The sequence below is a fragment of the Podarcis vaucheri genome, assembly GCF_965113315.1.
Source record: "Podarcis vaucheri genome assembly, chromosome: 8".
Classification (NCBI taxonomy): domain Eukaryota; kingdom Metazoa; phylum Chordata; class Lepidosauria; order Squamata; family Lacertidae; genus Podarcis; species Podarcis vaucheri.
In genome coordinates this window covers 48,999,047-49,026,423 of record NC_138766.1, presented here as the reverse complement: position 1 = coordinate 49,026,423, position 27,377 = coordinate 48,999,047, and the positions used below count along the sequence as shown (strand labels likewise).

At 41.0% G+C, this 27,377-nt stretch overlaps 1 protein-coding gene across 1 annotated transcript in view; it reads right to left on the bottom strand.

Moving 5' to 3' along the window:
- Positions 1-27,377, bottom strand: part of LAMA3 (laminin subunit alpha 3) — a 132,312-nt gene that overhangs the window by 37,341 nt on the left and 67,594 nt on the right. Inside the window, exons 34-47 of the mRNA XM_082234871.1 lie at positions 26,964-27,175; positions 25,189-25,393; positions 23,912-24,056; positions 22,092-22,232; positions 20,712-20,876; positions 19,998-20,099; positions 18,772-18,855; positions 16,924-17,154; positions 12,379-12,492; positions 9,791-9,900; positions 7,640-7,720; positions 5,532-5,638; positions 1,849-1,899; positions 553-704 (exon numbers count right to left, since the gene is read on the bottom strand). Coding sequence (XP_082090997.1) covers positions 553-704; positions 1,849-1,899; positions 5,532-5,638; positions 7,640-7,720; positions 9,791-9,900; positions 12,379-12,492; positions 16,924-17,154; positions 18,772-18,855; positions 19,998-20,099; positions 20,712-20,876; positions 22,092-22,232; positions 23,912-24,056; positions 25,189-25,393; positions 26,964-27,175 — 1,900 coding nt within the window. The remainder of the gene's footprint in view (positions 1-552; positions 705-1,848; positions 1,900-5,531; positions 5,639-7,639; positions 7,721-9,790; positions 9,901-12,378; positions 12,493-16,923; positions 17,155-18,771; positions 18,856-19,997; positions 20,100-20,711; positions 20,877-22,091; positions 22,233-23,911; positions 24,057-25,188; positions 25,394-26,963; positions 27,176-27,377) is intronic.

Sequence of the window (27,377 nt, the reverse complement as noted above, 5' to 3'; positions counted from 1 at the left end):
CAATCACATGACCCCCTGCTATGCACTATCCGTGTACAAGACAATCCCCAATTTTTAAGAATTTTTTTAAATAAAAAAACCTCATCATATACACGGAACAGTAGGGTAATTGTGCTCACCAATGAATCTGCAGCCAGTATAGCAAGCAACAGTTATTCCCCCTTGCCAGTGCCGGGCACTAACCATGCAACTATGCCAGCTTTCCCCAACCTCCTGCCCTCCAGAACTTGTTGGACTACAACTCCCATCACATCATCTCAGACCACTGGCTGGGGAAGACTGAGCTATGCTGTGACTAACTGAATTTTCCAATAAGGGAACCCCAAGGACGATGTGGACTGGGCTGCCATGGTCTTTCCCAAAGAACCGGCACAGGAAAGGGCCATGCAACTGGCTCCATCAGTTCAACCTCAGCCACATGGGATCACGTCACAGACAAGTGGATCTCGCCCAGCTGCTTCTAAAGGTCATCACATTGTGTAGTTAATTTGAAACCTGTTTCTTTATTTCTTCCCCCAGCCCCGTAAGGAAATGCCAGCTTTTCAACATTACCTTCAGTTCCTTGATGCGGTCTTCCAGATGCTTCATCTGCCCCAATGTGTGGGCACTGGCGTTGACGTTTTGCATCTGAGACTTAATCAGACGGAGCTCGTCCCCCATTGTACTCAAATCCTTCAGCAAAGTAATTACACAGCTATCACAGGCTGAATGGAAAAGAGCACATCCAAACAGTGCAAAGTGTTAGTTTGCTGTACGGGCAGAGAATGACAGCACCAAAATAACACCTTTCCACAAACTGTCATCTACTGCTATAAATGAACAACAAAGGCAGGGGAAGCTCAAGTGCATTTAAGGCAGTAACCAAATCCTGAGGCCCTCCCTAGTATGTCTTGACTTATTTTAGAGTTACTCCCTGTCAATTTTCCTTAAGAGTAGGATAGAGGAGAACCTTTTCTTTACTTCAAGAGCTGCATTCTCTGTCAGGAGGTAGTCTGTCAGGAAAAGTGCACTGGTGGTGGGTGGGGCCAGTGGCACTATAAACACACTCTCTGAAGATCATCACCACTCCCATACGTTCTCTCTCTCTCCTACACATACACACTTATTTATTGCATTTATATCCCAACCCCAAGGAGTTCAATGTAGCATACATGGCTTTCCCCATCCATACACACACGCATACTACACAGAGACATTCAACAACACAGACACCATCCACAGCTACACTCCAACACTCATCCATCTACAACCTTCTCCACTCCACCACCGCCATCATCCACACAAAGCACATGCTGAGTCCCCTTTGCAATCAGCAGAGGGGGGGGGGCAGAGCTGATCTGCTCCTCCCCACCACCCCCTACGCTTCCTACCCCCCAGTCCTAATGGGAAGTCTTCCCTGTGGAGGTCTTTCATTCCGGATACAAAGGGAACTAAGCAAACTGGAGGAGCAGGACCGAAGGATGATCACGGTGGTGGGGGAGTCACAGTGAAAAAGTAGGCACCAGCCCTTTGTAATCAACAAAGAGGGAAAGGGGGAGAGCAGAAGCGTTGAGTCTCTCCTCCTCTAGCTCATTTGGTGTCCTTGGCTAGCACAGAATGCAGCAGGAATGAAGGCTTCTTTAAAAACTCACTTCAGAGCAGATGAAAGGAGAAGGGGCTGAAAGACAGATTTGAGTGCACTGTAGGCTGAATATCACTCAAGGGGTTCCCCACCCCTGTGTAAGCATTTCTGAATAAGTTCACTGTCAAAGCATGTGTTGACCTTTGCAGTCTCCCGTTTAAAACAATGGTGACTTTTAATGAAGCCCTATAAGCAAGCATCCAGACTGCTCATGCATTATTACTTACAGTCGCAATCCTCTTGAGGATCTATATCTTTTGGTTCTTGGCTTATGCATTCTGGAGGTTAGGGGGCAAAAGAAGCAAATTAGAATCACATGATAATACAACACAGATATCAGACATGAGATTTTGAAATCGCATTCAGAAAACTGATACCGCTATATAATGGATGTTCTCTTTATTCACTGAAAACTAACCATAACTCTTAGCAGGTTTTCTACTCCTGGAAGATGGAACTTGTCTTTTCAAGAGTTACTTTTCCGGCAGGTACTAGGGAATGCTACTCAATTTGGCTTCCTTTGTTCTTGTTTCTATCTAGGACACCATCTGAAATTAATCTCTACTTCTCTTCAGTTCTATTGCCTACCTAACAAGGAGCTTATGTGTTTTACTAGAGACAAAACGGGATGCGGGTGGCGCTGTGGTCTAAACCACAGAGCCTAGGGCTTGCAGATCAGAAGGTTGGCGGTTCGAATCCCCACAATGGGGTGAGCTCCCATTGCTCAGTCCCTGCTCCTGCCAACCTAGCAGTTCGAAAGCACGTCAAAGTGCAAGTAGATAAATAGGTACCACTCCAGCGGGAAGGTAAACAGCGTTTCCGTGCGCTGCTCTGGTTCGCAAGAAGCGGCTTAGTCATGCTGGCCACATGACCCAGAAAGCTGTCTGCGGACAAACGCCGGCTCCCTCAGCCAATAAAGTGAGACGAGCGCTGCAACCCCAGAGTCATCCGCGACTGGACTTAATAGTCAAGGGTCCCTTTACCTTTACCTTTAGAGACCAATCAGGGTTAACTGGGGAATCAATCACTGTGTGTGCCTTTGTCCCAGCAGTTCTGGGTGCAACCTGAAACCCGCACAGCATCTAATCCAACAACTTAATCCAAGTGAGTCTGTATCTTTATTTTAAGGCTGTGGCTAAATACAGATAATCTCAGTAAATTCACATTAAGGATGAGTATCTTGCATCTATGCCAAAAGTTACCTAGGCTGAAACTAGGAACTTGTGCAGGTGCTCCATATGGTGAGCTATCAGACTGCAACTTGGGACATCTTCCGGACTCTGCCCTACCCACCCTCTACTTAGCTGAACTTCCAGCCTGATGAAGAATTCTGGAGAACTCGAAATCTTGCTCACTCACTGACTGTGGATTTTGGATTCCCCCAACCCCATGGGTCAACATGGCTTCATTTGCTTTCTGACCATCTTGCTAGTTGTGGTTAGGAAAAAGGTCTCAGGCTGTCCAAACTGAGTAATAGCTTGACCGGAAAGCAAGTCCACACTACCCAGAGTCATTGGTGTTCTCAGGGTTATTGTTACAGACTGGTTCTCTTTAAATAACAACTTCCATTGACATGAACAAAAATGTCATGCTCTATCTTAAGCCATTCTGAAGTCTGCTTCTGCAACAACTGCCAGAGGCAATAACCCCGCTGTTGTTCACTTACACAGTGATAAAATGAGACCAGTCAAGAGCCCTTGAACTTGTTATTTTAAAAAACTTTGACCCTGAATTAGCTCTTGAACATGTAAACAGAACAATGGTTAAAGTGACTGTAAGGCTCATAATTTCACAATAAAAATGTAAATGAGCCTTGAAAGTCTGCAGTGAAAAAACCCTGAGGCCCAAGAATTAATCTTTAGGCCTGTCCAAATTTCCGCTTGTCCTGTGCCTCAAAATCACAGGTTCAAGCATGTTTCCATTTGACCTGCACATTCTAAGCAGAGGTCTCAGCTTGCCCCACTTTTCCCAGGAAAACCCCACTCTTTGGTGCTAAATCGGAGCAAACGTCAATCCAGAGAAAGCTCCAATTGCCATTTGCTCCAATCAAGTGCTAATTAGCTGTTTTCTCCAGGGGGAAGCAGCAGGACAAGAGGAAGTGTGTGGATAAGCCCTTTGTAAGGATAAATCACCCTTGGGCCAGGCCAGGATCATACTTCATGCTGAAATTTTATACATTTATTCCAAACCCGAATAAAGCTTTGGAATCCACAAATGACAAAAAAATCTCTAAACATTAAATAAGTAATTCCTTCTGCAGCATTTGGCTCTGTCCTATACTGATCAACAATGAAATCAAAGGTTGTGTAGCCTGGGTCCATGCCATAGGTCCAGACCATGCCAATTCTGCTCTAGTCCTCTGAAGGATTGATGCTGGCATTTGAAGGAGCCATGGTATGGTACAGACTGCTGCTTATGTGGCCCCAGACTCCAGTAGTTCTCAAACCACTATAAGTAATCTCAAAACAAGCCCTTATTCTCACATTCCATGGCTTGGCGGAGATTCCAGGTTGTGTTTAGCCCATACTATGAACACACTGGATTAAAGGTAAAGGTAAAGGTACCCCTGCCCGAACGGGCCAGTCTTGACAGACTCTGGGGTTTGTGCGCCCATCTCACATCTAGAGGCCGGGGGCCAGCGCTGTCCGGAGACACTTCCGGGTCACGTGGCCAGCGTGACAAAGCTGCATCTGGCGAGCCAGAGCCGCACACGGAACGCCGTTTACCTTCCCGCTGGTAAGCGGTACCTATTTATCTACTTGCCCCCGGGGGTGCTTTCGAACTGCTAGGTTGGCAGGCGCTGGGACCGAGCAGCGGGAGCGCACCCCGCCGCGGGGATTCGAACCGCCGACCTTTCGATCGGCAAGCCCTAGGCGCTGAGGCTTTAGCCCTGGATTAGAATACTTAAAATGGGCTGAGCCTGAGCTACATGGAACAAAAGGATTTTTATGGAACATTCACATGTCTGCTATCATGGCCAGATGAATTCAGCCTCTCAGTGGATTGTCTGTCTGCTACTGTGTGAATTGAAAGCAATTCAGGCTAAGAAAATATGAAGCTAGAAAGAAGCTCAAATTGGAAAAACTGCAGGGGATGTAATCTTTCACATTTAACCATTGACCACCATACATAGAAATCCCCTGTAGATATATTGCACGATATATTTAATTGGCACCTTCCTTTAATGCAACTTTTATTACAGCCTAGGTTGGACTGATGGAGCCAGTGCAGTATTAAGGACAGTCCATGATGATGCAATTAAATGCTTCAGTAATCTAGTGGAAGACCGCAATAATGTCTGAACCTACTAAAATCACTGGTCTGCTGATTACAGGTTATACTGCTGCTGATGTGGAAAAAGTTCAACACTTGAAATAGAACTGCATTCTGAGTCAAGATCAAACTTGTCCTGCCAACCTTTAATTTCAATAACATATTTTCTGCAGAATATATCCACCAATAACACAACTCTAGTGAAGGAGCTTTTGCATAATGGAAGATAGTTAACATTACCTTTGAGAAAGAAAGCATCTCAGTCGATTCATATTAAGAATGAATGAATTGCCTTCATGCCAAAAGCTACCTGGGCTAGAGCTAGGACCTTGTGCAGCTGCTACCAGACTGCAGCTTGGAACATTTTCCAGGCTCTGCCAACCAGGTTGGTTGCTGGGCTCTTCTGAACAGGTAGAGCTTCCTGTTTGGATTGGAAACTTGCCTGAGCAGCAAAACTTTCCTGGCTCCAGCATAGGAACATAGAAAGCTGCCTTATACTGAGCCAGACTATCAGTTTAACTAGCTCATTATTGTTTACGCTGACTGGCAGCGGCAGTCCAGAGTCCACACAATTTCCTTTGTGTTGTACAGTTCAATGGAATACAGTCACTAGGAATAGCTATACAACTCTACATACCCCCAGTCAGGCGCTCACAGGTCATGAGCTGACCATTATCAGGGCAGTTGCACTTCTGACAGTAACCTCCATATTTGAGTGGGTTTCCAAAATAACCAGGAGCACAGCTACACAGGGAAAACAAACACAATTTGCAATTAATACATTTTTCCTCAGACTGAAACATCTTCTGCTGGCATTATGGTTTGCACAAAATCCAGTCGTGAAATCTAGCCATTTTATTAGATTTAACTTGTAAGTGCCTATTCTGACAAAATTTTCACACACAAAAATTCTTAACACATCACATTGAGCATCTGGGGTTAGCTGTAACATCTGTAACAGACTGCAGAAAGCAAATCCAACTGTTGACACACACAAAAAGCAAACCCTGGAAAACTTGACTGTATCTTCTTTCTTTCAGATCTCCTATGACACTGGCCTTCAATTGGTGGGTTAGGACCCACTCGTAGGTCATGGTCTGATTCAATGTAGATCACAACTAGAGCACTTCCACCACCCAAATATATGTTAAAAGGTTAATAAATGGGTCCCCAAATGCATGTTTAGGTTAAAAATGGCTCCTGGATATGAAAAGGTTGAAGACTATTGTCCTACGAGGCAAAGGACCAGTTAGTCCAGCCAGAGTTGTAGGCTGCTCCTCATTGTCTGGACATGTAATTCAGGGCTCCTGGAATCTTAAAGAAAATTAATATGTGGTCATGAAATTCAATTATGTTGTCATTCTTAACATAAAGAAAGAGAAATTAATTCAAAATTATGCAAGCCAGGATTAGGGAGAAAAGAAATAATCCAACAGAGATGATGTTTCAAAAAGTCAAAATTAAGAGGAACACATTGCAAAGGTCTTAGGCACACTTCCTCTTCTCCTACTGATTTCCCCCAACAACTCTTTAGTGCTCAATTGGAGCAAACAGCATTTTGGGTTTTCTCCAGATTGACGTTTGCTCCAACTGAGCACTAAAGAGTGGGCTTTGCCTGGGAAAGGAGTGGGAAAGGGGGAAGCCTGCAAAACCTCTTGTACCCATGCTTTCTAGGCGTGGGGCAAGTGGAAGTGTGGACAAGGCTAAAGTGAGAGTACCCAACTTTTTTTACTGCATTGATTTGGCCAACAATTCCTACCTTTGAAATTCAAAGCTGATTTCAAGTTGGCTTCTTTCAAAATGAACCACATGACAGTTTGGACAAAACAACAAATTACAGTTAAGGCATCCTTTTTGCAGCTGCTTGAAGTGCACCTAGGTTAATTCTTGTCAGGCTTAACTATGCTTTACTGAGATGTCCAACATATTATTAAATATATTAAATATAAGTGTACTTTCCTTTGAAATTTGTAAAATTTTAGCAGAGTTAAAATTTCTTTGGACTGCACTTGTATTTCACACTACTGCTCAGATCCAAATGCTCCAAAGTACATACAAGGGCTCTCATGTACAATAGGAGAGCTGCGTAATTCATGTCAAAACCAAGAACAGTGTGCACAATTCCAGCGGAATGTGCAGACTTCCCAAAACACTGAATTGAATGCAGCAGGTTGTATTTGCAGAAAGCTTTCTGTGTGCTTTCAAACCCCACAGCGCCTTGGACTGTAGACCAAGTATGTTAATATGGCACACCCTTAGAATACACAATGGGCTGATACGCTTTTCATGAGGAGCCAGACCATGGCTTGGTGCAAACATCCATGTGTGGCGTCTACAGAAGACTGTAGCTCCCTGGTTATTATGCTGCAGACTTGTACTGAGCTAAGCCACACCTTGGCTTAGTGTGTTGCTTGAACCTGGGCACATGAGTTAGCTTTCTGCACACTAACCACAAGCTATAACCAAGACATGGCCTAGGTTGATGGCTCACAGTTAATCTGGAGAGTGCTCAATCATAAGCCTGGATTTGGACAACATGCTGAGCCAAGTCATGGTTTAGCTCATGCCAGAGCCATAAAATAGGGGACGAGGAAGTGAAGCAACCACACTCCTGTCTTCAGTAACCTGCATGCTTATATGTTTGTACTAAACCATGGTTTGGCTTAGCATGATGTGTGAATTAGGCTAATATTTTGCAATGTGCCACTTTTTAATTAGAAAACCCATATTGAGACAAACAATCACCTTTCACAGTGCATTCCAGTATAACCTTCTTTGCAGAAACACTGAATTTCTCCACCATTTTCCACGCATCCATTAGCAAAACTGGGGGGAGGGACAGAAATACAATATTTAGACAGGTTTCAATATTTTGCAAGAAGCTGAAATTTAAATTGCTGCCAAAATATCAAATAGCATTGAGAGTTCAGGTGTATTGCTGCCTATCTGCCTAGACCTTCTGAGAACAGTTTGTTCTGCTTAACAATGCAAACAGCCAAATCCTTAAAAAAGGAAATAGGGAATAAAAATGACATCTATTGATGTGTTATTATTGAGCAAATACAAATGTACTGCATTTCCTTGAGGATTCTAAGTGAAGCGTTTTTATCTACAGAAATCTTTGTATTTGGTGATGCATTGCCATGGATAATCTCTATGACAACTCACTCACTGTTTCTCTGAATTCTGCACAAGATTTAGTCTACACCCACATAGCAGATCAAGGCATTTATGCCAGGCTACCAGCCCATCCCACCCTTTGCCAGGCTCATAGTGGCTGGTAACCCCAGTGAACTGAGCATGTGTAGTATGATGGCACCTCTGCAATTCACTAGATCTCACTCATTGCACAAGAACAGTGCCTGTTGGTAACAAAGGGGGATGAGAGGAAGCAGGAGATCTGCCACTGTATCAAATTGCTCAGACAGTGGTGCTATTACATCTGCTGCTCCTCTGTGGTGTAGTTTCTCAATTCCCTTCCCCCAAGAAAAGATCCTTGCACCTTGGGAATCTTGATACAATTTGGTCCCCCACCCACCATTCAACTATGCAACACATACATAGGCACGAGGATCAGGATGTAAAACAATCACTATTATTTGCTTTTTAAAAAATCACTTTCTACACACTCCTGAGGGAAACCATGAGTTTACAGAGGAAAAAACTACTTAACATCAACTATCTATCTATCTATCTATCTATCTATCTATCTATCTATCTATCTATCTATCATCTATCTATCTATATCTATCTATCTATCTATAGTCTATCAGTTATTTTCATAAGGCTCTTGTCCTCTGCTTTTGCACCTGGCAAATGTTTGAAGCCCTTGGCCATTAATTATCCTAATTTTAAGTGCTACAGGGTCTTGCTATTTCACAGGACCCCAAACATTTTTAGCCAAGCTCATTCTGCAGAGTCAGGTTCAATGTAATCTTCATCAATTCCTATCAACCCTTGAAATGAAAACAAACCCCAAAGGCCACTATCATACACTGCAGTGTGCTCTGTCCACACAGGCATATATAACTATTTTCGCACTGTTGTCATTAATTGTCCCACCTATATTCTTTTGGCAAATGGTAGTATTTCAAGAAGATCAGACAGCTGCAATCTGCCCCATCCATATACCCAGTAGTAGCTTTTTGAACTCCTGTCATAGGATCAGGTGCCCCATTTTAGGGAACCATACACATGGGAAAATACACCATATCTAAGGAATAACATGCTCAAGGAAGCCTCAAGCATTCAAAAAAGAACTACACTTAGCAGACATAATTCTTTTCATGGCACCTTTGTCAAGCAGATGGAAGATAAGGAGAGGACAAAGAGTGAAGAAAGAGCTGTCAGTGGAGGGGGGGCCTTTCTCCATCCTCTGGACCCCCTGGACCACTCAGCTAACCTGCTGTACCTGAACTGGGTGTGGAGAGTGCAGCTGAATGGGACACAGCTGTGGGCAGTCTGAGGAAGTACCATTCACCTTGGGCCTGCCCATAAAAAGCAAATCTAGAGTGAGAGACTAGGGTGATGTCTGCTGTTTCCATGAACTCTTTATTGTGAGACTTTTGTGGGTGAGCTGAAAGTTTGTTCGGATCCTGGACAAGAACCCAGAGCCTGAGAGGAGGGTGTGTCAGAAGGTAGATGAATTAATATTGATGTAGTATATATATTAGTAACTTTGTATTACTGTAACATTTTTATATGTAACTCTGTATTTTTGTAATATGTTGTTTAAGTTGTCTGTTGTTGCTTCAGTGTTCTGTACACCGCTTAAAGATATTTTTATTATGTTAAGTGGTATAGAAATTAATCAATCAAATAATCAGTCAATGTGTCAAGCACAAGAAAAACAGAACTCTCCTTTCCTAGAATCCCTCCCCCACGCCCACACAGTACCTGCTTGTAAAAGGACAGCGACAAGCCCTGCAGGTTCTTTGCGTGGCATCTCCAAAATAGCCTTCTTTACAGCGTTCACACTTCTCGCCAGCAGTATTATGCTGACAATTCTTTTAAAATATGTACAAATATATAAAACCAGAGAGTTAACAGCAATTCAATTACCAGCAGGAGAAAATTAGAGTTGATCAGCTCCAAGCTATTTCCTCCACACAATTATATTACCACAAGAACAAACATATGACTTTGACAATGTCTTCATTCTCTTGAATCATAGAAAAGTTGCTCGCTGGGGCCAGAATATTACAGTATCCACATATCTGGTTAACATGTCAGTGGTTTAAATAACTACACATCCAAGAATCAGACTCTTAGTTGGAAGTGATGCAAATACTTGTGAGCAACTTTGGATTCATTTCACAATCTATTCGAGTCCCTCTATAAATGAATATCCTGCTACCCATTTTTTTCTGTTTAGCCCTTTAGTTTGAACAAGTTTATATAGTCGCAAATCTAGGTAGACTGGTCCAATAAAATATTTTTTTTGTACTTCTCACAGCCCTAGCATAGGACTTAACAGTCCCAACACCACTGGAACAACAACACTAATACAGGGAAGCAATTGCCTCAGGACAGGTACAACAACTTTTCTTAAAATTAGTTTTTATTGAAGATTTTATTGTGTTACAAAATAAATAAATCAAAGTACATATAGCGTATCCACTTTCAATTCATACAGTCCTTTTCACAGTTCGTTTATGTTTGGTATAAGATACTAATGTTCTGGACATCTTGTGGTTCGGGGGAAAGGGGAAAGGGGGGGAGAGGGGGAATATTGTTCTTCCGTTCTGTTGCATAATGTTACCTGTCACAGCAACAAAACCTGATCAGATCATCAAACTGCCACCAATGAATTAACATTTTTTACTTTATGTGGACACATAACTGCACCCTGGAAAAACTATTTTCTCTGCAAAATGACTTGAAAGTGTACATCTTTCAATTTGAATTTGGAACCAATAGTCATCAAACCGTCGAGACCACCTATGCACACAGAATGCAAACTGCATTAATTAGTAGCAAATATATGGCACTAGCTATAACACAGTTTGCATGGCTATTAAAACAGCAGGAGCAAGGCTGAAAAAGCAAACCTTGTCTTCTCTTGATTTTCCTGCCTGTGTGTTTTCTTGTCATGGCCTGCCCCATTTCTCTAATCAAAATTTCTTATGATTCATACATCTCCTGGAACATGCTGATTTGGCTAACAACCCCAAAAAGGTTTGTTAAAACCAAAGTCAAGGGAAGTATTGCATAATCATCGTCAGAGGATTTCGATGCAGCCAAAATAGGTTCATAATGAAAAAGGCACCCATGCAATGAATCTGGCAGTGAATCCATGCAGTGAATAGGGGGCATGATCTTATGATAACTTTTCAGAATAAACTATTGAGACAAAAGCAGTGAAATAGAATACAAGATAACACTCCCCAAAGAGTGCTATTGATGCAAACCCTGATCCTTCAACTAGAGCTCATGTTTGTGCAAGTTCTTTAGCAACAGAATTGTAAAGTACACTTTTAAAAGCGTGATTCATTTCAGATGAGATTTGTATCTTGCTGCAAAATTAGTTTGCAGAAATCAGACATTTACCAATTATGTCTGCATTATAACTGTCCATTTCCAATGTGCAGAACTACCTTCTCTTGACATGCTTATACATGCATTCTGTAGCTTTCACTCTTTGGGCAGAACTAGTTGCTACAAGAGAAACATGCTGCAACCACTTTCTAGTCCTTCTATCAATGTGTAGCTTATTATCAATGTGTGACATGGTTAGTGCCCAGAATGTTTTCCTCTCTCTGGTTCAGACAGCCAACAAGTTGAGATGGTAGTGGGAAATGCAGTGCCATGGCATCACACCACACACTACCAGGAAAACTGGAGACACAAAAGTGGCAGCAATTCTGTATTTTTTGTAAAATGCAGTTTTATAATGAGTGTTTAAAGCCTGCAAAGCAAGCAGCTGGCACAATCATACCAGCATACCCACAATCATGGTTCAGATAAATAGGATCAGTGAACTAAAGTTTCCAAGAGGAATGCACTGCTAAATGGGTTGCTTTTTTAAAAGATTGGGTGCCAATTTCAAATGATTAGAGAGATGGAACCATTTATTATTGTGACACACAGATTTGTATTCCAGGTAAACAACTTGCATTCTTACACATACTGTATGATGGATAATATTTTACCTATTTTGCACAATAATACATCTGTTAGTTTTTAAGGTACCGTGCAATTCTTTGGGGTGTTGTTGTTGTTTTTGTACTAATAAACCAAAGCAGACACCCTTATGAGATCACTAAACTTTATGAGTTCACTATACATGTGCTCATAGAACTCATTCACTTCAGAGGAGTGGTTCAATATATGCATTGCTTTGCAAACACAATTTTTTACCCTCTACTAGACAGAAGGGCCTAGGATCTAGTCCAGTACCAGACAGAGCAAAACTACTATGCACGTCAGTGGTTAGTAACCAACAGCAGTGATAAATCTCAACAATCTTTGCTATTATTACTTACAATACAAATTCCAGAACCATCCAGGCATCTATTTGCATTTCCATGACAATTGCAAGGAACACACCGTCCTGTTAATAGGCCACTGTTCTCACGGTAGAATCCTGGGCTGCATTCCTATTGCATACGAAGGAGACTTTTTTTAGAAGGCTAAACGTTTACACCTTTAAAAAGAGGTGTTCTGTGAAATTTTAAGGTAGAAGAAATTAAATTGCTAAATATTGTCATATGAATACCGATTATATGATTAAGAGGCATAGGTTGTATTCTAATATTCATCTCAGTTTGGTAAGCCAAGACATATGGCCAAAGTTTTTCAGTTTGGACGTAGCAGGAAACTATACTTAATGGAAGACTTCTCGGCTTGTTTGCTCACTTTCAGGAAGGGGTGAGCCAAGGGTCTCCTTGTGTGAGGCCAAAAGGCTCCTTCATAACTTGTCATACTGAGATATGATCAAATGCAGTCAATGTCAACCATGTCTAAAGTCCACAAACTGCCCAACCATTCTGAAAAGTAGCTGTATATATCAGTGCTCTGAGATCTGTCAAGAAGGATTCTCTCAACCCAAACCCCTGAAGGCTGTTCTGGCTGGACATATTTCATATCCTGTGAAGAATGTTTCCAGAATAAGTCCAGTTTAGTAAAGTATTTAAAATACAGCTAAATGTGTTTTTGTTCTAGATCCATAGGTTTCTGTAGAACTATGCTTGTTCACTAGCGTTTAACCAATTTAAAGTTTAATTTTCAAAACTACTTGCTGTAATATAACCTCATCCTGATTTCCTCACCTGAGGGTATGTGAAACTATGTTGAAGCAATGAGAGGCATTCTTTAATATGAAGCACAATTTGTACGTACAGGCTTGTCCCAAAGACAAGTGAAGCATGAAAAGAATGTTCATCAACTAGAAGCATTTAAGAAGTAAAGCTGCTCTTCTGCGATCAATGTCAACTGACAGAATTTTGGGGAGCAGGATAATATTTTTTTAAAAAAGAAAAGAGACACAGTTGTCAAAAAGCCATGTCCTGTTCCAATAAAGCATATCAATTGAAAATGTGGCTTTCACCAATGAAAAGGGATTGTAAAAAAACTTTAATAATCTCTGGGCCACCACTTCAACCCTCCCCTCTTCAAAACCTATAGTCCAGTTGTGATGTGAGCATCTTGACAACCCCAGTACTGCATGCATGCTCTTTGTGCTTAAACAAATGGAGTTAAAGGAGGGGCCATATACAATGGCCCCTCCCCAGATATCACCATGCCCCCCTGGACCTGTCCTTTTCCTCCATACATGAAGTTTGAGGTCTGAAAGCGGCATGTACATCCCTAGGTGCTCCATGTGATGGGAGACCTTGCACATTCAGACTTCCCAATCGTGTGGAACTGCTTCATGTGTCTATTCATTTCTTGTAGCATGAGACCTTATTCCTGGCTGAGACTGCAGAAGACAAAGTATTAGCAAAGGATTAATCCCCACCCTATGCTAAGGTCCTGATCCAGATTGCTTCCTCCCTCTGCCCCCAGCAGCAATTTGTGTAAAAGAAAGAAAGCAGTCAAGGACAAACAATGAAATGAGTTGTCATGTGCAGTTTTAGCCCTTAGGTGTGGTTCTGGGAAACTTGTCTTGAAGTCCTATTTCTCTCATGAGTACATTGTTTAGAGCTGGGCAAAACTCCCTAAGTATGAAAAAATAATGAGTAACCTCACTTGTTTATTGTGAGGACGAACAAAATGAAGATTATAAATCACATTACAAATTAGCAGGTCTATGTGGATGGTTGTAGTAGATTTTTAAAAAACAACAATTGATGCTGTTCACAAGAGGGAATTATCCTGCAGCAGCTACCAGTACAGGCATTTAAAGTATGGATTATTGCAAAAACAGCTTGCTGAAATAAAGCTACTTATGACCCAATTATTAAAAATCAGTTAAAGAGAACTATTTGAGATGTTCATATGAAATAATCACTTTAAAGCTAGCTATTGTCTCTCTCGTGTAACATTTTTTAAAAAAAGTTCTTCCAGTAGTAGTTTCCCTGCACACTCAAATTCCATTTTCAATTGCCTTGAAGGAAAATAAGATATCCTGTGCAGATAACACTTCCATGGAGGACACTGGAGTGTGCACTGTAAGTTTTGACAAATGCATATTTGTCCACTTTGTTAAAATGGATGGAGAGCAAATATTTTGTTGGCCACATGGCAATACCACTCTGGCGGTCAACATTTCAAAGCCATAGCAAAAGTGAATGTGCATTACGTTTTGTGTTTGAAACAAGGACTGCAATCTTAAAAAGAAGAAGAAAAAAGAATAGAAACAGCCTGGCTAACCATTCTATGACCTTGTACACCAGTAGAGTCTAGTATAAATGGTTAACAAACTGCCCAGCTAACGACTCAAACAGCAACATTTGGTAGCTGTCTTCTGGACAATATAGTCCAATGGATAAAGAGATCAGCTGCTTGTTGTTTTCACTCAAAATACTGCATAATGCACTTTTATGTTAGGGCTATAAAAAGCAAAACAAAACACCTTAAAGCAGGGGGATAGGGGAAGAGAGAAGACACGTTACCTGTCTTGGTTTAAAATCCCAGTGATTTTGCTGCTGCTGCCCTCCGCCACGAAGATAAGGGAATGCTATCCTGTGTTGTGTAGCATGCACCAAACAGTGCCTCAGGCCTATGCACAACACCAGCCATCCAATGTTGCGCGGCCTCTGCATTCCATCCGTCATTTTACTTAGCTTAAGGCTTTGCTGCTCACATGCAAGGAGGCTCTTTTTGCTATGCAGCCCTTTTCTTATACTACCCTCTTATTGTTCAGCTTCTCTGACTCAGTCGGTGTGCTGTGATATGCCCCTCCTTTAAAACTTCATACATGAGTCAGGTTGTGCAACACATAGCAGTTCTTGAGGTTAACGAACCGCTTTCTAATTCCTGCAAATGAGCGTATATCTGCATTAAGGTGTGGCAGGCATCACCTTTTCCCTGCCTAAGAGAGTCAGGCAGTACTAGACGATTAGAACTGTAAATCACAGGCTGAGTAATTCTGTGAAAACATGCAGGGTGTGTGAGCTATTTTATGGAGTACTGTGGTTCTATACCTTCCTCTGGGCTACATGTTTTAATCAGTCCAGGAAAAGGGAGCAAAAGAGGCATTTTTTCGCATGGTGAGTAGGAATAGGAATGAGAAGAGTTTAGTTAGTGTATTAAATGTAAGCCTTGGCAAGCTGATCGATTGCATTTTTCATATAACAGACTGCGAAGTGTTTTTTTTTTTTAAGCCTCTGAAAGTATTTTTAAAAATGACAAGCAAGCTTTATGTTATTATTGTAACCTGAGAATAAAGTTGATAAACTTGCACATCAATCCAAGTGCATTTACTTGGAAAAGTCACAATGAACATATCAATGAAGTGTTACCAAACAAGTAGCATTATTAGAGGTAGTAAAACACAGAAGAAGACAGAAGCTTAGTAGGTACAACTTTTCTCCCATGACAAATGGCAACTGTCAAAGCACATTCTCCTGTGCAGATATCAAGGTACAGGCCTTTGGTCACCTCCATGAGCAGAAGCTTAGGCAGAGAACCAAAATACCTGAAGATCAGTTATCACCCCCTTCCCATCCATCAAATAATCAATCTGATGCCCGCAGGGGGTAATTTGCATCCCCACTAAGGAGCTGGAGTGGATGGAGATTTAAACCTCTCCAAAACCATGTCTACTTTCTTCCTATTTCTCCTTACTTCCAATTCCTTCTCCTTCTCCTCCTTCCCACTGATGCCAATATCAGTGGGTTTCTGGGAGACCTGAATATGTTGTTTGAGGATGGGTTCAGGCTCCCAGGCCACCCCGTATGTAGGATCAAACCAGTCAAACCCAGATTTTCAGATTAATAATTTAAGTACTAGGCAATTTTTCCCTCTCCTTTACTTCTGAACAATTCTGAATATACCCGTCACACAGCATTATGGGGCATAATATGGAAGAATAGTGATCAGAGGTATTTCTGGAGGCAATGATGTCTTGGCAGAGTGGGTGGGAGATATCTACTGCATGACCACTCCTGCTGATTGGCAACTGAGGAACTAGCTAGTTGGCTCAGGATATATGTGAATCCATTCCTCCTCCCCCCCAAACCCCCCACAGCCTGACTTTTTAAAGAAATGCTGAAATATTATGCTTCACACATCTTTACAAACTGGGTTGTATTTTATTGGTTTTACTTTTAAACGTTTCTTGATTCTATTTTTGTCATTTGGATGTTTGAAGTTTTTTGTTCACACAAATGAATTAAAATGAAATCCATAATTGATAAAACTCCATAAATATATAATAGCTGAATTAAGTACAATTTCTACAAGAGGAATACACCGTGAAGGTGGAATGTCCCATCGAACATAATTGTTCAGAAACGCGTCTCTCCTGCGCTTTTAAGGCAATCAATAAGAATGAATGAATAAGACTCTCTCGTTGCTATAGCTAAATCAGTACTGTTATCGTATGTCATGAATGATGCAGAGCAGAAACAAAGACAATTTCCTACCTGACATGAATCACCCATATATTCAGGAGGGCAGGAGCATGTCTCTACATCAAAAGCAACGATGCCATTTCCTGCATTGGAGGCTTCTTCCAGACCGACCTCGCCCAAGGTTAACCGCTGAGATTCTGTGAAGTAAAGTCCTCTGATTCGTAATCCATCCAGTCTAGACAGGACCATCATCAGTTCCTCTCGAGATACCAAGCTATTGCTGCTTGCATGTCTGAAGTTTCCCTGCACATTCAATATATAATTAAAGTTAGGAGAAAGTTTAATTAGCAATCTGCTCAGTGTAAAAGTACTGCTGCACATGCAAAGGGATATAGATTAAACATAATAATAATAATAATAATAATAATAATAATAATAATAATAATAAAACAGGTTCATGCCTTATAAGAAGCAATGGGTGCTGGTAGCCTAAGGGAAAAGGACACTAGCAGAATGAAAACCCAAGCAAGAGATAATCTAAAGTAAAATAAATGAGGGTCAGCCTCAGAAGTAGACATATAAGGGCAGATTACAATAATAACATGCAAAGTCAACTAGGACAGGAACAAAAGGTTTCACTTGACACGGGGCTGTGCAAAAAATTCCCAGTGCTCAATTATTCCACCGAAAATTTCCTGTTTCATTAGTAACAATAAATGGGTGCCAATTTTGAAAGAAAAAACAACCATACCAAATTGCATATATGCATACATTGTAATAAAATACATTTAGAAATCCACACTTGAGAGAAAATACATTCATAAATGTGCTATTCTATGAGAAAACACGTTCAAAAATATATATTTAAATATCATGTGAAACTGACATGGGACGGAAATACACTCATCCATCCACACTTCATTGACAGAGTTTGTTGTAGGCTGGACTACGAATGCCTGAGAGGAAACCTCATGCATCAAAATGTGATTTGTTTGGAATGGCCTCAAACCATTTGCAAGCACATATGTAATTGAAGGCAGAATATAACTCAAAAGTACTTTTATTTTTCAAGTTCAGGCATGAGCCTGACAAGAACCCAACTTGACTTTGAGACTGCGGGAACAAGCAGCTGTTTCACTGTAAATAATGGCACTATTTCTGGACAACAATGAGGCACAAAACAGAATAATCTGAAGCCCTTTTCAGAGTTTGGCTTTTCAGAAGTGTTATACTTCCTCGGGCTGTGAGAAGTCCAGGTGCAGCACAACAGGAAGTATTTAATTTAGTTGAGAGAGAGAGAAAAAAATACTGGAGAAGTATTTCTGTGAAGTGGGTTGTACCATCTCCAGTATACAGACTCGCCAAGCTCAACAGTCACCGGAGTCTCATACAAAGGAAAAGTTAGGAAAATATGCAGCAAAAAAACACTCACTTTCCACAACTAATGAACCTTAGAATTAATAACAACTGTAACCCACACATTACTTTGACCCCATTGCAGTACAGATCAGGGAGAGACCCCAGTGCCTGCATGACGCCCTCATAAATCTATGCTTCAAGTAAGCACCAGTCATACCATCTAACTCAGGATACAGCAACTTCATATATACCATTTACGCTTCACGTTCTCAGTTCCTTATTGACCAAGAGGCAAGGGAACTAGGCTTCACCTGGCATGCATATTGATATTCTCTTTGTTGTATGGTTTCTTTTCCAGATTAGAATACACTTGCAACACAGTTTCTTCACATTTGTTCAATTTCAAAAATTTTGTTCAGTGGGCTTTACCTGCTCATAAGAGTATTAAAAATTGCAGCCTTTAAAGTGTACTTTGAAGCAAGACTGTTTCTGATGCTGAGCTATAAAATAAGCAGAAATGTCAGCTAGTGATTTATGAAAGGGAACTTCCATGAGTCTTACCTCAAGTAGCCGAACTGATCCATAATACTGTTTGTCGGGCAAAGGATTGTTAGGATCCACATAGATTAATTTCATTTGGTGGCCCTGTGCAAAAACATTACCATTCCAAACATCAGTATAATATTCAATGTGCAGAATTAGCATGCTTTACAGAACTGCGTTAGTTGAGAGATATTTCAGTTGTTATTAGATCTCAACAAAAAGAAATGTAGTTAACATTAAAGTTTAGTAGGGGTAGGGGAGGGAACCTTTTTCAGGCTGAGGGTGGCATTGCCAGAGGCAAAAGTGAGTGTAGCAATGAATGCCAAGTTTGCTTTTGTACAGCAATCTAGTTTCTACACCCACTCCTCTCTAACCTCCATCCAGGAAATCAGGAGGAATTATTAGAGTTCAGGGACACATTCCAGCCAGGGTGTGTGGTCTGAGGAGTCCCAAGGGTCAGCTAGAGAGATCCAGGACTCATCCAGACTTCTTTTTGTGCCATGTTTCTAGGCACAGGTCTGTGCTTTAAAGCTACATGTCTGGGTGCCCCCCCTTTTTTTTGCCCCTATGGAAAAATCCACTTCTTACCACTGAATCGGAGCAAATGGCAATCTGTGGGAAACCTGAATTGCTCTTTGTTCCAATTCAGCATTAAAGAGCAGGCTTTCCTGGGGGAAATGGTGAGGCAAAAAAGAAAAGAAGAAGCACTCAGACATGATGCTTTAGAGAGCAGACCTGTGCCTGGAGAGCAAAAGGTAAACCCCTAGAGAGGTGCATTTGTATGAGTTCCCCACCCTGGAAGTACAGTATGGTATCTCATAAACGATTAGCTAGCTTATTGCATCATTTTAGAATGCTGTAAAATAGAAACAGTGTAAAAACTATTCAGACCAGGATGGTTCTTGGGGAAAGTTTAGGAGCAGGCTTCAACTTTTTATTCCAAGAAATAGTAAATACCAAAACCAGGAAATCCCAGGTTTATTTTAATGTGTGATCTTCCAGTTCCTTGCAGCTAAAGCTAAAGCCATCTTTCAAGCAGATTTATTCTCATGTGGTCATAAAGATGGCACATTCAAATAAACACATTTCAGGCTTTCGCCTCTCCCAACAGGGACTGTATAAAGTGAGCAGCAGGAGGAGAGGGAGGAGCAGGAGAGGAGAAAATGCCACCTGAACAAAGCAGAACAACCCTTAAAAACAGTTTAACAGGAAGACTCTTGATTTCACAGGCAACTTTCACTTACAGTAAGCTGCACATCAGGCCTTTTTTCCAGTAGAGTCATGCCTTCGCTAGGCAAGCCAAAGGATTTAACTTGATAGCTCAAGTAACCGCCATATGAAGAAAGCTGAACAACATATTTAAAGAGATGATGAGAATTATTATGAGAGCTTATAACATGGTTTCTAAGTGTTCAGAGCACACTTATCTCAGAACCTTGACCCTTGCAAGAACATTTCCAGTGCTACTAACACAGGATTAATGGAGGTGCAGAAGCAGTCGGATCAGGAAAGGGGTAATGTATTCTGAAACATGCATCTTTAGAAGGCATTTCTACAGGCATAACGCCAAGAGGAACTGATGATTATTACTTAAAATACTTAATATAGGGCAGGGAACCAAAGATTACAGTACCTTAAAAGTGGCTAAATTGTGTGCTGCTGCTATAAAATTAAGGCTACAAGCTTAATTTTAATCTATTTATGTTTGTATGCTCTCTGCTGTTGTATATGTTGCACTCTGGTCAGTGAGCAAAATAAATGGATTCATTCACTCATTCATTTATCCAGCCTTAACACACATCATGCCTTGTGATATAATGCCAGGTCAAAAATTATGAAACCAATATCAAAATATGGGCTTCAAACCAGTTTTGGACAGTATATCAATATATCACCCAGCCCTACTATTGACCTTGGATGGTAACAATGTTCTGAAAACAGCTTTGAGGGTCATGTACCTTTTCTCCCAAGTAAGATGGTGGTGCTACCCAGTATAAATTGTGCACGGAGGGAGGCAGTTCTTGAACATCAGCAACCACACTGTTGCTTTCTGGATTGAAAGTTACAGGGATGCTCATGCCATTATCCACAGCTTCTAGGTGCCAGTTCCTCATATCAACAAACTAAGAGTGAAAAAGACAATAAGACACTTAGAGACGTTTCTATACTGAATACAGTTTTCCCAGAGCAATAGAGTTAATGTACATGACTACCTGTTTTCTGGTGGAAATGTTTTGTTTTGCCTCACGTGAGAAGTTTTTCCAACTCTTTGCCATGAGCAACAGCTGCTGGTTTTGTGTGACATCACAAACCGTCTCAGGCAAGTTACTGCATTCAGTGGATTGAGGTTCTACACACCCACCAGCCATATCACAATATAGAAACCCTTCTGCAGCCCCCACTACAACAAGGAATGGGAACTAGGAAGCCACAAGTGCTGACAAACTATGTGTGTGGAGGGGTGAGAGGCTTGTCACAGGGATTGCTACGGTGAGTGGAACACATAGCCTGTGTGTTATAGTGATGTGCAAAGCTTATTGCTTCTGTTCACAGTGAACAGGCAAGTCAAACTCTCTTCTGCAATCAACAGTCAGCCAAAGGCTGAAGAAAAAAGTACCAGCCACAAACTCAAGAGCCGCTTCAATTAACCCTAGCTGTTCTAAGAAATTACAATGGCATAACGGGGAGGGGAATAAAACATCTGAAAGACACATGTATATACAAAGTCACAACCTCAACTTCATACATAAAAACAGTGACTCTAATTCAGTCATATCTTGGTTCTCAAACGGAATCCGTTCCAGAAGTCCATTCGACTTCCGAAAATGTTTGAAAACCAAGGCACGGCTTCTGATTGGCTGCTGGAGCTTCCTGCACTCAGTCGGAAGCCACGTCAGACGTTCAGCTTCCAAAAAAAGTTTGCAAACCAGAACATTTACTTCCGGGTTTGCAGAGTTCGGGAGCCAAAACGTTTGAGTCACAAGACGTTCAAGAACCAAGGTAAGACTGAAATTGGAATATGTCTTTAATTTTAGGCCACAAAATTACACAAAATTAGACGAGACTTGATTCACGATTGGATCATTCATTTTAAAGAAGAGGTTAGAAGCGGCGCACCTATAAGTGTTTCCCTGCAGGTCAAGCAGCACCTTCAGGCAGAGGGCTATTTAGACTGGGGAAAGTGAAGTGTGTAGATTCTTCATGGCACCGAAGCCCAATCTAATTTCCCCATGCCACAGCTAATTTGAATTGAAGCAAACAGGAAATCCAATCAGATGTCCTGCTAGTTGCACCCTAAAAATAGTGATTGAAAAAAGAATAACTTACAGCAAACATACCTTAACCCTACGTTTATTTGTGCTGCGACAAATATTGGTTGCTCCGAAACAAAAGCAATTGGTGCAACCCTTCGGGTTAGCAGAGTCCAAATAAAACGACCCAGGGCGGCACATGTCACACTGAATACCTTCAACATTCTCCTATAAGTCAGTTGCAATAAGTCATTAAATGTTTCCACATAAAGCTCCTGCAGTAATATACACATGAAAAAAGCTGTAAAATACATACAAAATAATACATAACATTGTTTCATCGCCTTGATTTTCAGTACACAGTAGCACAAATGTAAATGAGGTTGCCTCCTTCTGAAAGGAGTTTCAAGCAAAAGACACACATATGCTTTTGCTGCTTTGAGTGCATAACAAGCAGCTCCGTCAATACTATGCTCGTGTGCATTAAAATTAAGGTGCTTCCAAACAAACCTTTTTTGTGGGTGATTGTCACACATTTTGACTGCTGTCAGTTGCAGACTGATTCACACTGAACACACACAATATTGTGAGGCTCTTGATCTATTTCTGGTCCTTGTCGCTATTTCATGTGTTCACCCATAAGTCTGTTCTGTTCCATTTCTGCATTGATCCGCATTTTATTTTTATTTTAAAGCTCTGCACAGAAATTTGCAAAATATGCATTTTAAAATGCACTTGGATATCTTTGACCCAAGAACAACAATGTGTCAGAACACTCAGGAACTGTAAAAGCTTGTGAACGTTCTGATTTGAAACTTAGTCCAAGAGGTTTGTTTTGGAATTTGCAAAGATCAACATACAATCTTTCTGAGTTTAAAGACTGAGCCCAACTGTGTGTGTGTGATAGCCACTGTGTCAGAGAATTACAATAATACCAGATATATGTGATGTGCAGCTGATAAGACAACTAAATTAATCATCCTAGAAAAAGATAATTGAAGCTCAAGGGATTGTTGAAAGTGAGCAGTTGCATTTGTACTTACTCTTGGAAATGATTGTTTGGAAGCACTATTAAAGTTTGGCAATGAACAGTTAGTACATCAAGTTAACACTTTATATACGGGACCATGTGCATATTCCTGAACTGCAGGGGCATGGACTAGATGATCCTCAGGCTCCCCTTCCAGCCCCCAAATTCTATGATACTATAAGCCAGAAGCTGAATTAATGTGGGATCACAACTGAGTAACTCCCGCAAATCCATTGCTACATTCACTGAGCCCATTACTAGATGATTAGTAGTGAAGTGGCAGCTGGAGTGAAGTTAGCAACATTCCACCAGCATTTGTCAACCAGAGTCCTAGAAATGTGCTAAGCAGTGCACACGAGATATTGGAGCAGTGTACACAAATATCCCCAGGACAACGGAAGTGGGTTTTCCTAGAACCATTTGCACTACTGGCAGTAGAGAGTATTTAAGGGGGGGGGAAAAAGGTTTTTGCACAAGGGTTCCTCTTGATCAATGTGTATAATAACAGAATCCAGTTGAAGTGTTTCTATTGATTTCAGCAGCAGCTGAATTTGCTTCCCTCTGAAATAAGGGACAAATGGTGAAATAGACATTCAAGGAACAGCAGTGTTGCTACATGTTTCCTTCCGTGGCTTGATTGTAAACCAAGGTGTTGTACTAACAAATGTTTCCTTGGGAAACTCACAAGTGTTAGCTCCATTTAAGAATTACCATTGGCTTCATATTATGGTAATTTAGACATGGAAAATGCTATACAGCTAATTAATAATTTTATTATTCCTTAAGAAATCATGGGAACGGTAATCATCACTAGTTAATTAAGGACAAACTCCTGGCAATTACAGTCGGACCAATTTTGAATGCAAAAGCACCTGACCTTACAGAGGCAAACTCCTGTCTGTGGATGACAAACATCTGGCTCTGTTCCTTCTCTGTTACATTCGCAGGGTTTGCAATTTGGAAAACCATAGGAACCAGAAGCACATTGATCGCACTGTCGACCAGTTATTCCTATGCGGCATCTTCAGTAACAAAATAAAACCAAAAAACAATTTCTGAAAAAAGGTTTGCTTTTTTGGAAACTCTGAGCCAATGAAAGAGTCTTTATGTAACAGTATTAAAATCAGTGTATATGGTAGTTTTTCATTAGCAAATAAATATCACACTGTGATATCATAAAATACTAGTGTTTCTTAGATATAATTTAGGCATCAAAGCTGGACATGCTGGAACAAACATTTAGAGGTGTCAGCTATAACTGAATGCCATTCTGTAAAGACCTCATTATTAAAACTCATTGCTTTCTTTCACAGTGGTATACAGCAATGGCATTTTTAAAAATATCTGAATAACAGATTAACCTGAAGGACTAAACAAGGTTCAAAGCTCTGCTTGAAGTATACATAAGGCAAGTAAGATAAGAACACTGCACACAGGTGAGGCACAATATGCACAGTGTTGAAGTGCAATATCCACACATCTTGATAATAAAAGCAAATTTGCACACTAAATTGGGACTTTGAGCTTTGGTGCACTGCATAGATCTGAAGCTGTGGAAAGACAGTAGCTCTGTGCCAGCAGACATATGGCTGCTGACCAGCCCGAAGTGCATGTCGTTCAGAAGTCACATGTCTGTATGGTGCTAACCCAGCAGCCCCCATCCCATTTTCTTCTGGTTAGGTCCATAGGTAAGAGGGACAGGATCCGCTGTTTCCTCAGCTGATGCTTGATGGTGGTAGCGTCTTTCTTCCCAAACACACCCAATCAATCACCACCATAAATGATATAGGCCAGTTGGCAAATTTGATTCATATGTGGGAAGTTCAAAACACTTATTCTTTCATCACATAATGTAATGCAGGCCAGGGAACCGTGGCTATTGGGTGGGACATAGATATTTTATATAAATAACAGACACATATAGCCAACAATAAAGCATACTGTCTCCCACAAATTGTTTCTCAGAGTAAACCAACCTCCTAGCACACACTAAAGCTCCTAGGCATTCCACTTTTCAGAAGTTAATTAACACTGCATAGATGCCTATTTCGAAGAAAGGGGCTTCTTGTCCCATCATATTTCTCTCCCTTGCATCTCCGCCCCCCCCCCCCCGAACGTGGAAGTTTAAACTGTAGCCTGATAATATGGACTTACTTGCACTGCCCAACAATTTTATCACATTCAGCATTTCCTGGATTAATAATGCCTTTCCTGGAGCAATTGCAGCCCTCGCAGCCAGTGAGGGGATGATAGCCGAAGTGCTGCCTCACACACACTTCACATCTGGGCTTAACGGTTTGAGGAGGACAAATACACTTTCCAGTGATGTCATCACAAAGTCGCCGCCCGCAGCTGCATGCTGGGATTGAGAGAACCATTTAACACATGAATAATATTGTATACCAGTATATGCAAGTTCATCTAAATTTGAATAGAAGTTTTTAAAAAATCCACTAGAGCTTGTTTTGCCTCATATCAACTTTATCATATAATGGTCTTAAAATAGTTTAAAAAGTGAAAAATGAAACCTACATATGCTACAGGAAGTAGCTATTTGGGACAAGCACTAGGCTTTTCCATCATACTTTCTAATTAGGTTTTTAAATAACAAACACAAAAAGCACAATAAAAAACATTTAGAAAAAGACAACATCTCAGATATCTCATCAAGTACTGGGAAGAACATGAAGGTATAATTCTGCTGCCAGGGTTTTTTGAGGCGCAAGAAAGACTTGAAAGCCTTGCAGACAAGAAAGACTTGCAGCTGTACACAGACCTGGACCTCAAAACTGGAGAGGCCAGCACTGCTGCACTGCCCTCTACATCTTTCTCTCTACTGAGATCTGCCCCGTGTGTTCTCCACAGCTCTCCTCTGAAGCCCCATCTCTAAACCAGCTTCATGCCAGCATGGGACTTACAACTTAAATCAGAAATAAGGGGAAATGGTGAGAAGACAGGATGCCATATAACAGTTACAGCTATATGATAAACCACTATTTGAAACCATACACATAATGGCTTTCTTTGGGGGACATATATCTTGAAAGTGCATGTTTGTTGCTTAGGAGCAGATATTGAGTAGGTACAGATTGTGGCATGCACTCCTTTCAGAGCGGAGATCAGTACCCAATCTCTCTCCATTTCAGAAAACGTGTCAAGACATATATTTTCAAATGGCCTTTTAAATCAGTATTAGTGCTCCTACTACTGCGTGTAATGCTGTTAGTTATGCTTTATCGCTTTAATGCTTTTATGATACTGTTGCTTTATTGTTCTGCTTCGTTGTAAACTGTCATGACTGGTTTACAAAAAGGCAGTATAAAACTATTAACAGAAATAATCTTGATATTACTACAGATGCACTTGGATGTCACGTTACACTATTGTATAGCAAAACATAAATGAGCCTAGCCTCCTCTAAGGTAAGCTTAAACAAGTCAACTTCAAAAACCATGGTTTTAAAGTACCATAGTTAAATGTTAACCACAGTTTGTTGGTCTGGGCAGCAAGACAAACTGTGGTTAACAAAAAGCAGAGGAGAAAGCTTCTGAACACTTACATGGAGAGGAAATCGGGGAACATGTAAGTCCAAGAGGATACTAGGCTCATTTACATCTTGCTAAAACATAGTTTAGAGTGACATCTGAACACCAATAGTACAAGCATATATAATATAATAATTTCTCAAAACCCCACAAAGAGAGGGAACCAAGGCTTTTTGTGTAAATGTAATAGCTGCATTAGTATTTGCTTTGGTCATTAAAAAAAACACCTGCATATAGATGACCACTGATGGGACAGGCTATAAACCTAAGGGAAATAAAACTGGAATGAAATACAGAATGAAACTTTAAACTCTTTAGGCAAAATTCCAAAAAAGTGTAACGCAGCACATGACCTCTCCCAACAGTTATTAAAGACATCCTTACGTTTGCAAAAGGGAAATCCATAATAGCCTGTTTGACACCGGCTACACTGGCGGCCAATGATGTGTTGTCTGCAATTGCACTGCCCTCCCACAGGGTCGCAAGTGCGACTGGTGGCCCCATTTCTGTGGCAATTACAAGGCAGTGCTCCATCATTGTAGGCAGCTACAAGTGACCTTGCAGACGTTCTACAGAATTCTGAGGAAGTGGCAGGGCTGTTAAAAGAAAATAAAAAAGAAATCTGTGATTTGTAAAGCACCATGAACACCACAGTGGGCAACCTGTGGCCCTCCAGATGTTGTTCAACTACAACTCAAATCATTCTTGACCATTGGCTCGGGATGATGGGAGATGGAGTCCAACAACTTTTGGAGGACTACAGGTTCCCCACTGCAACATTACATAGACAGTGTAAGT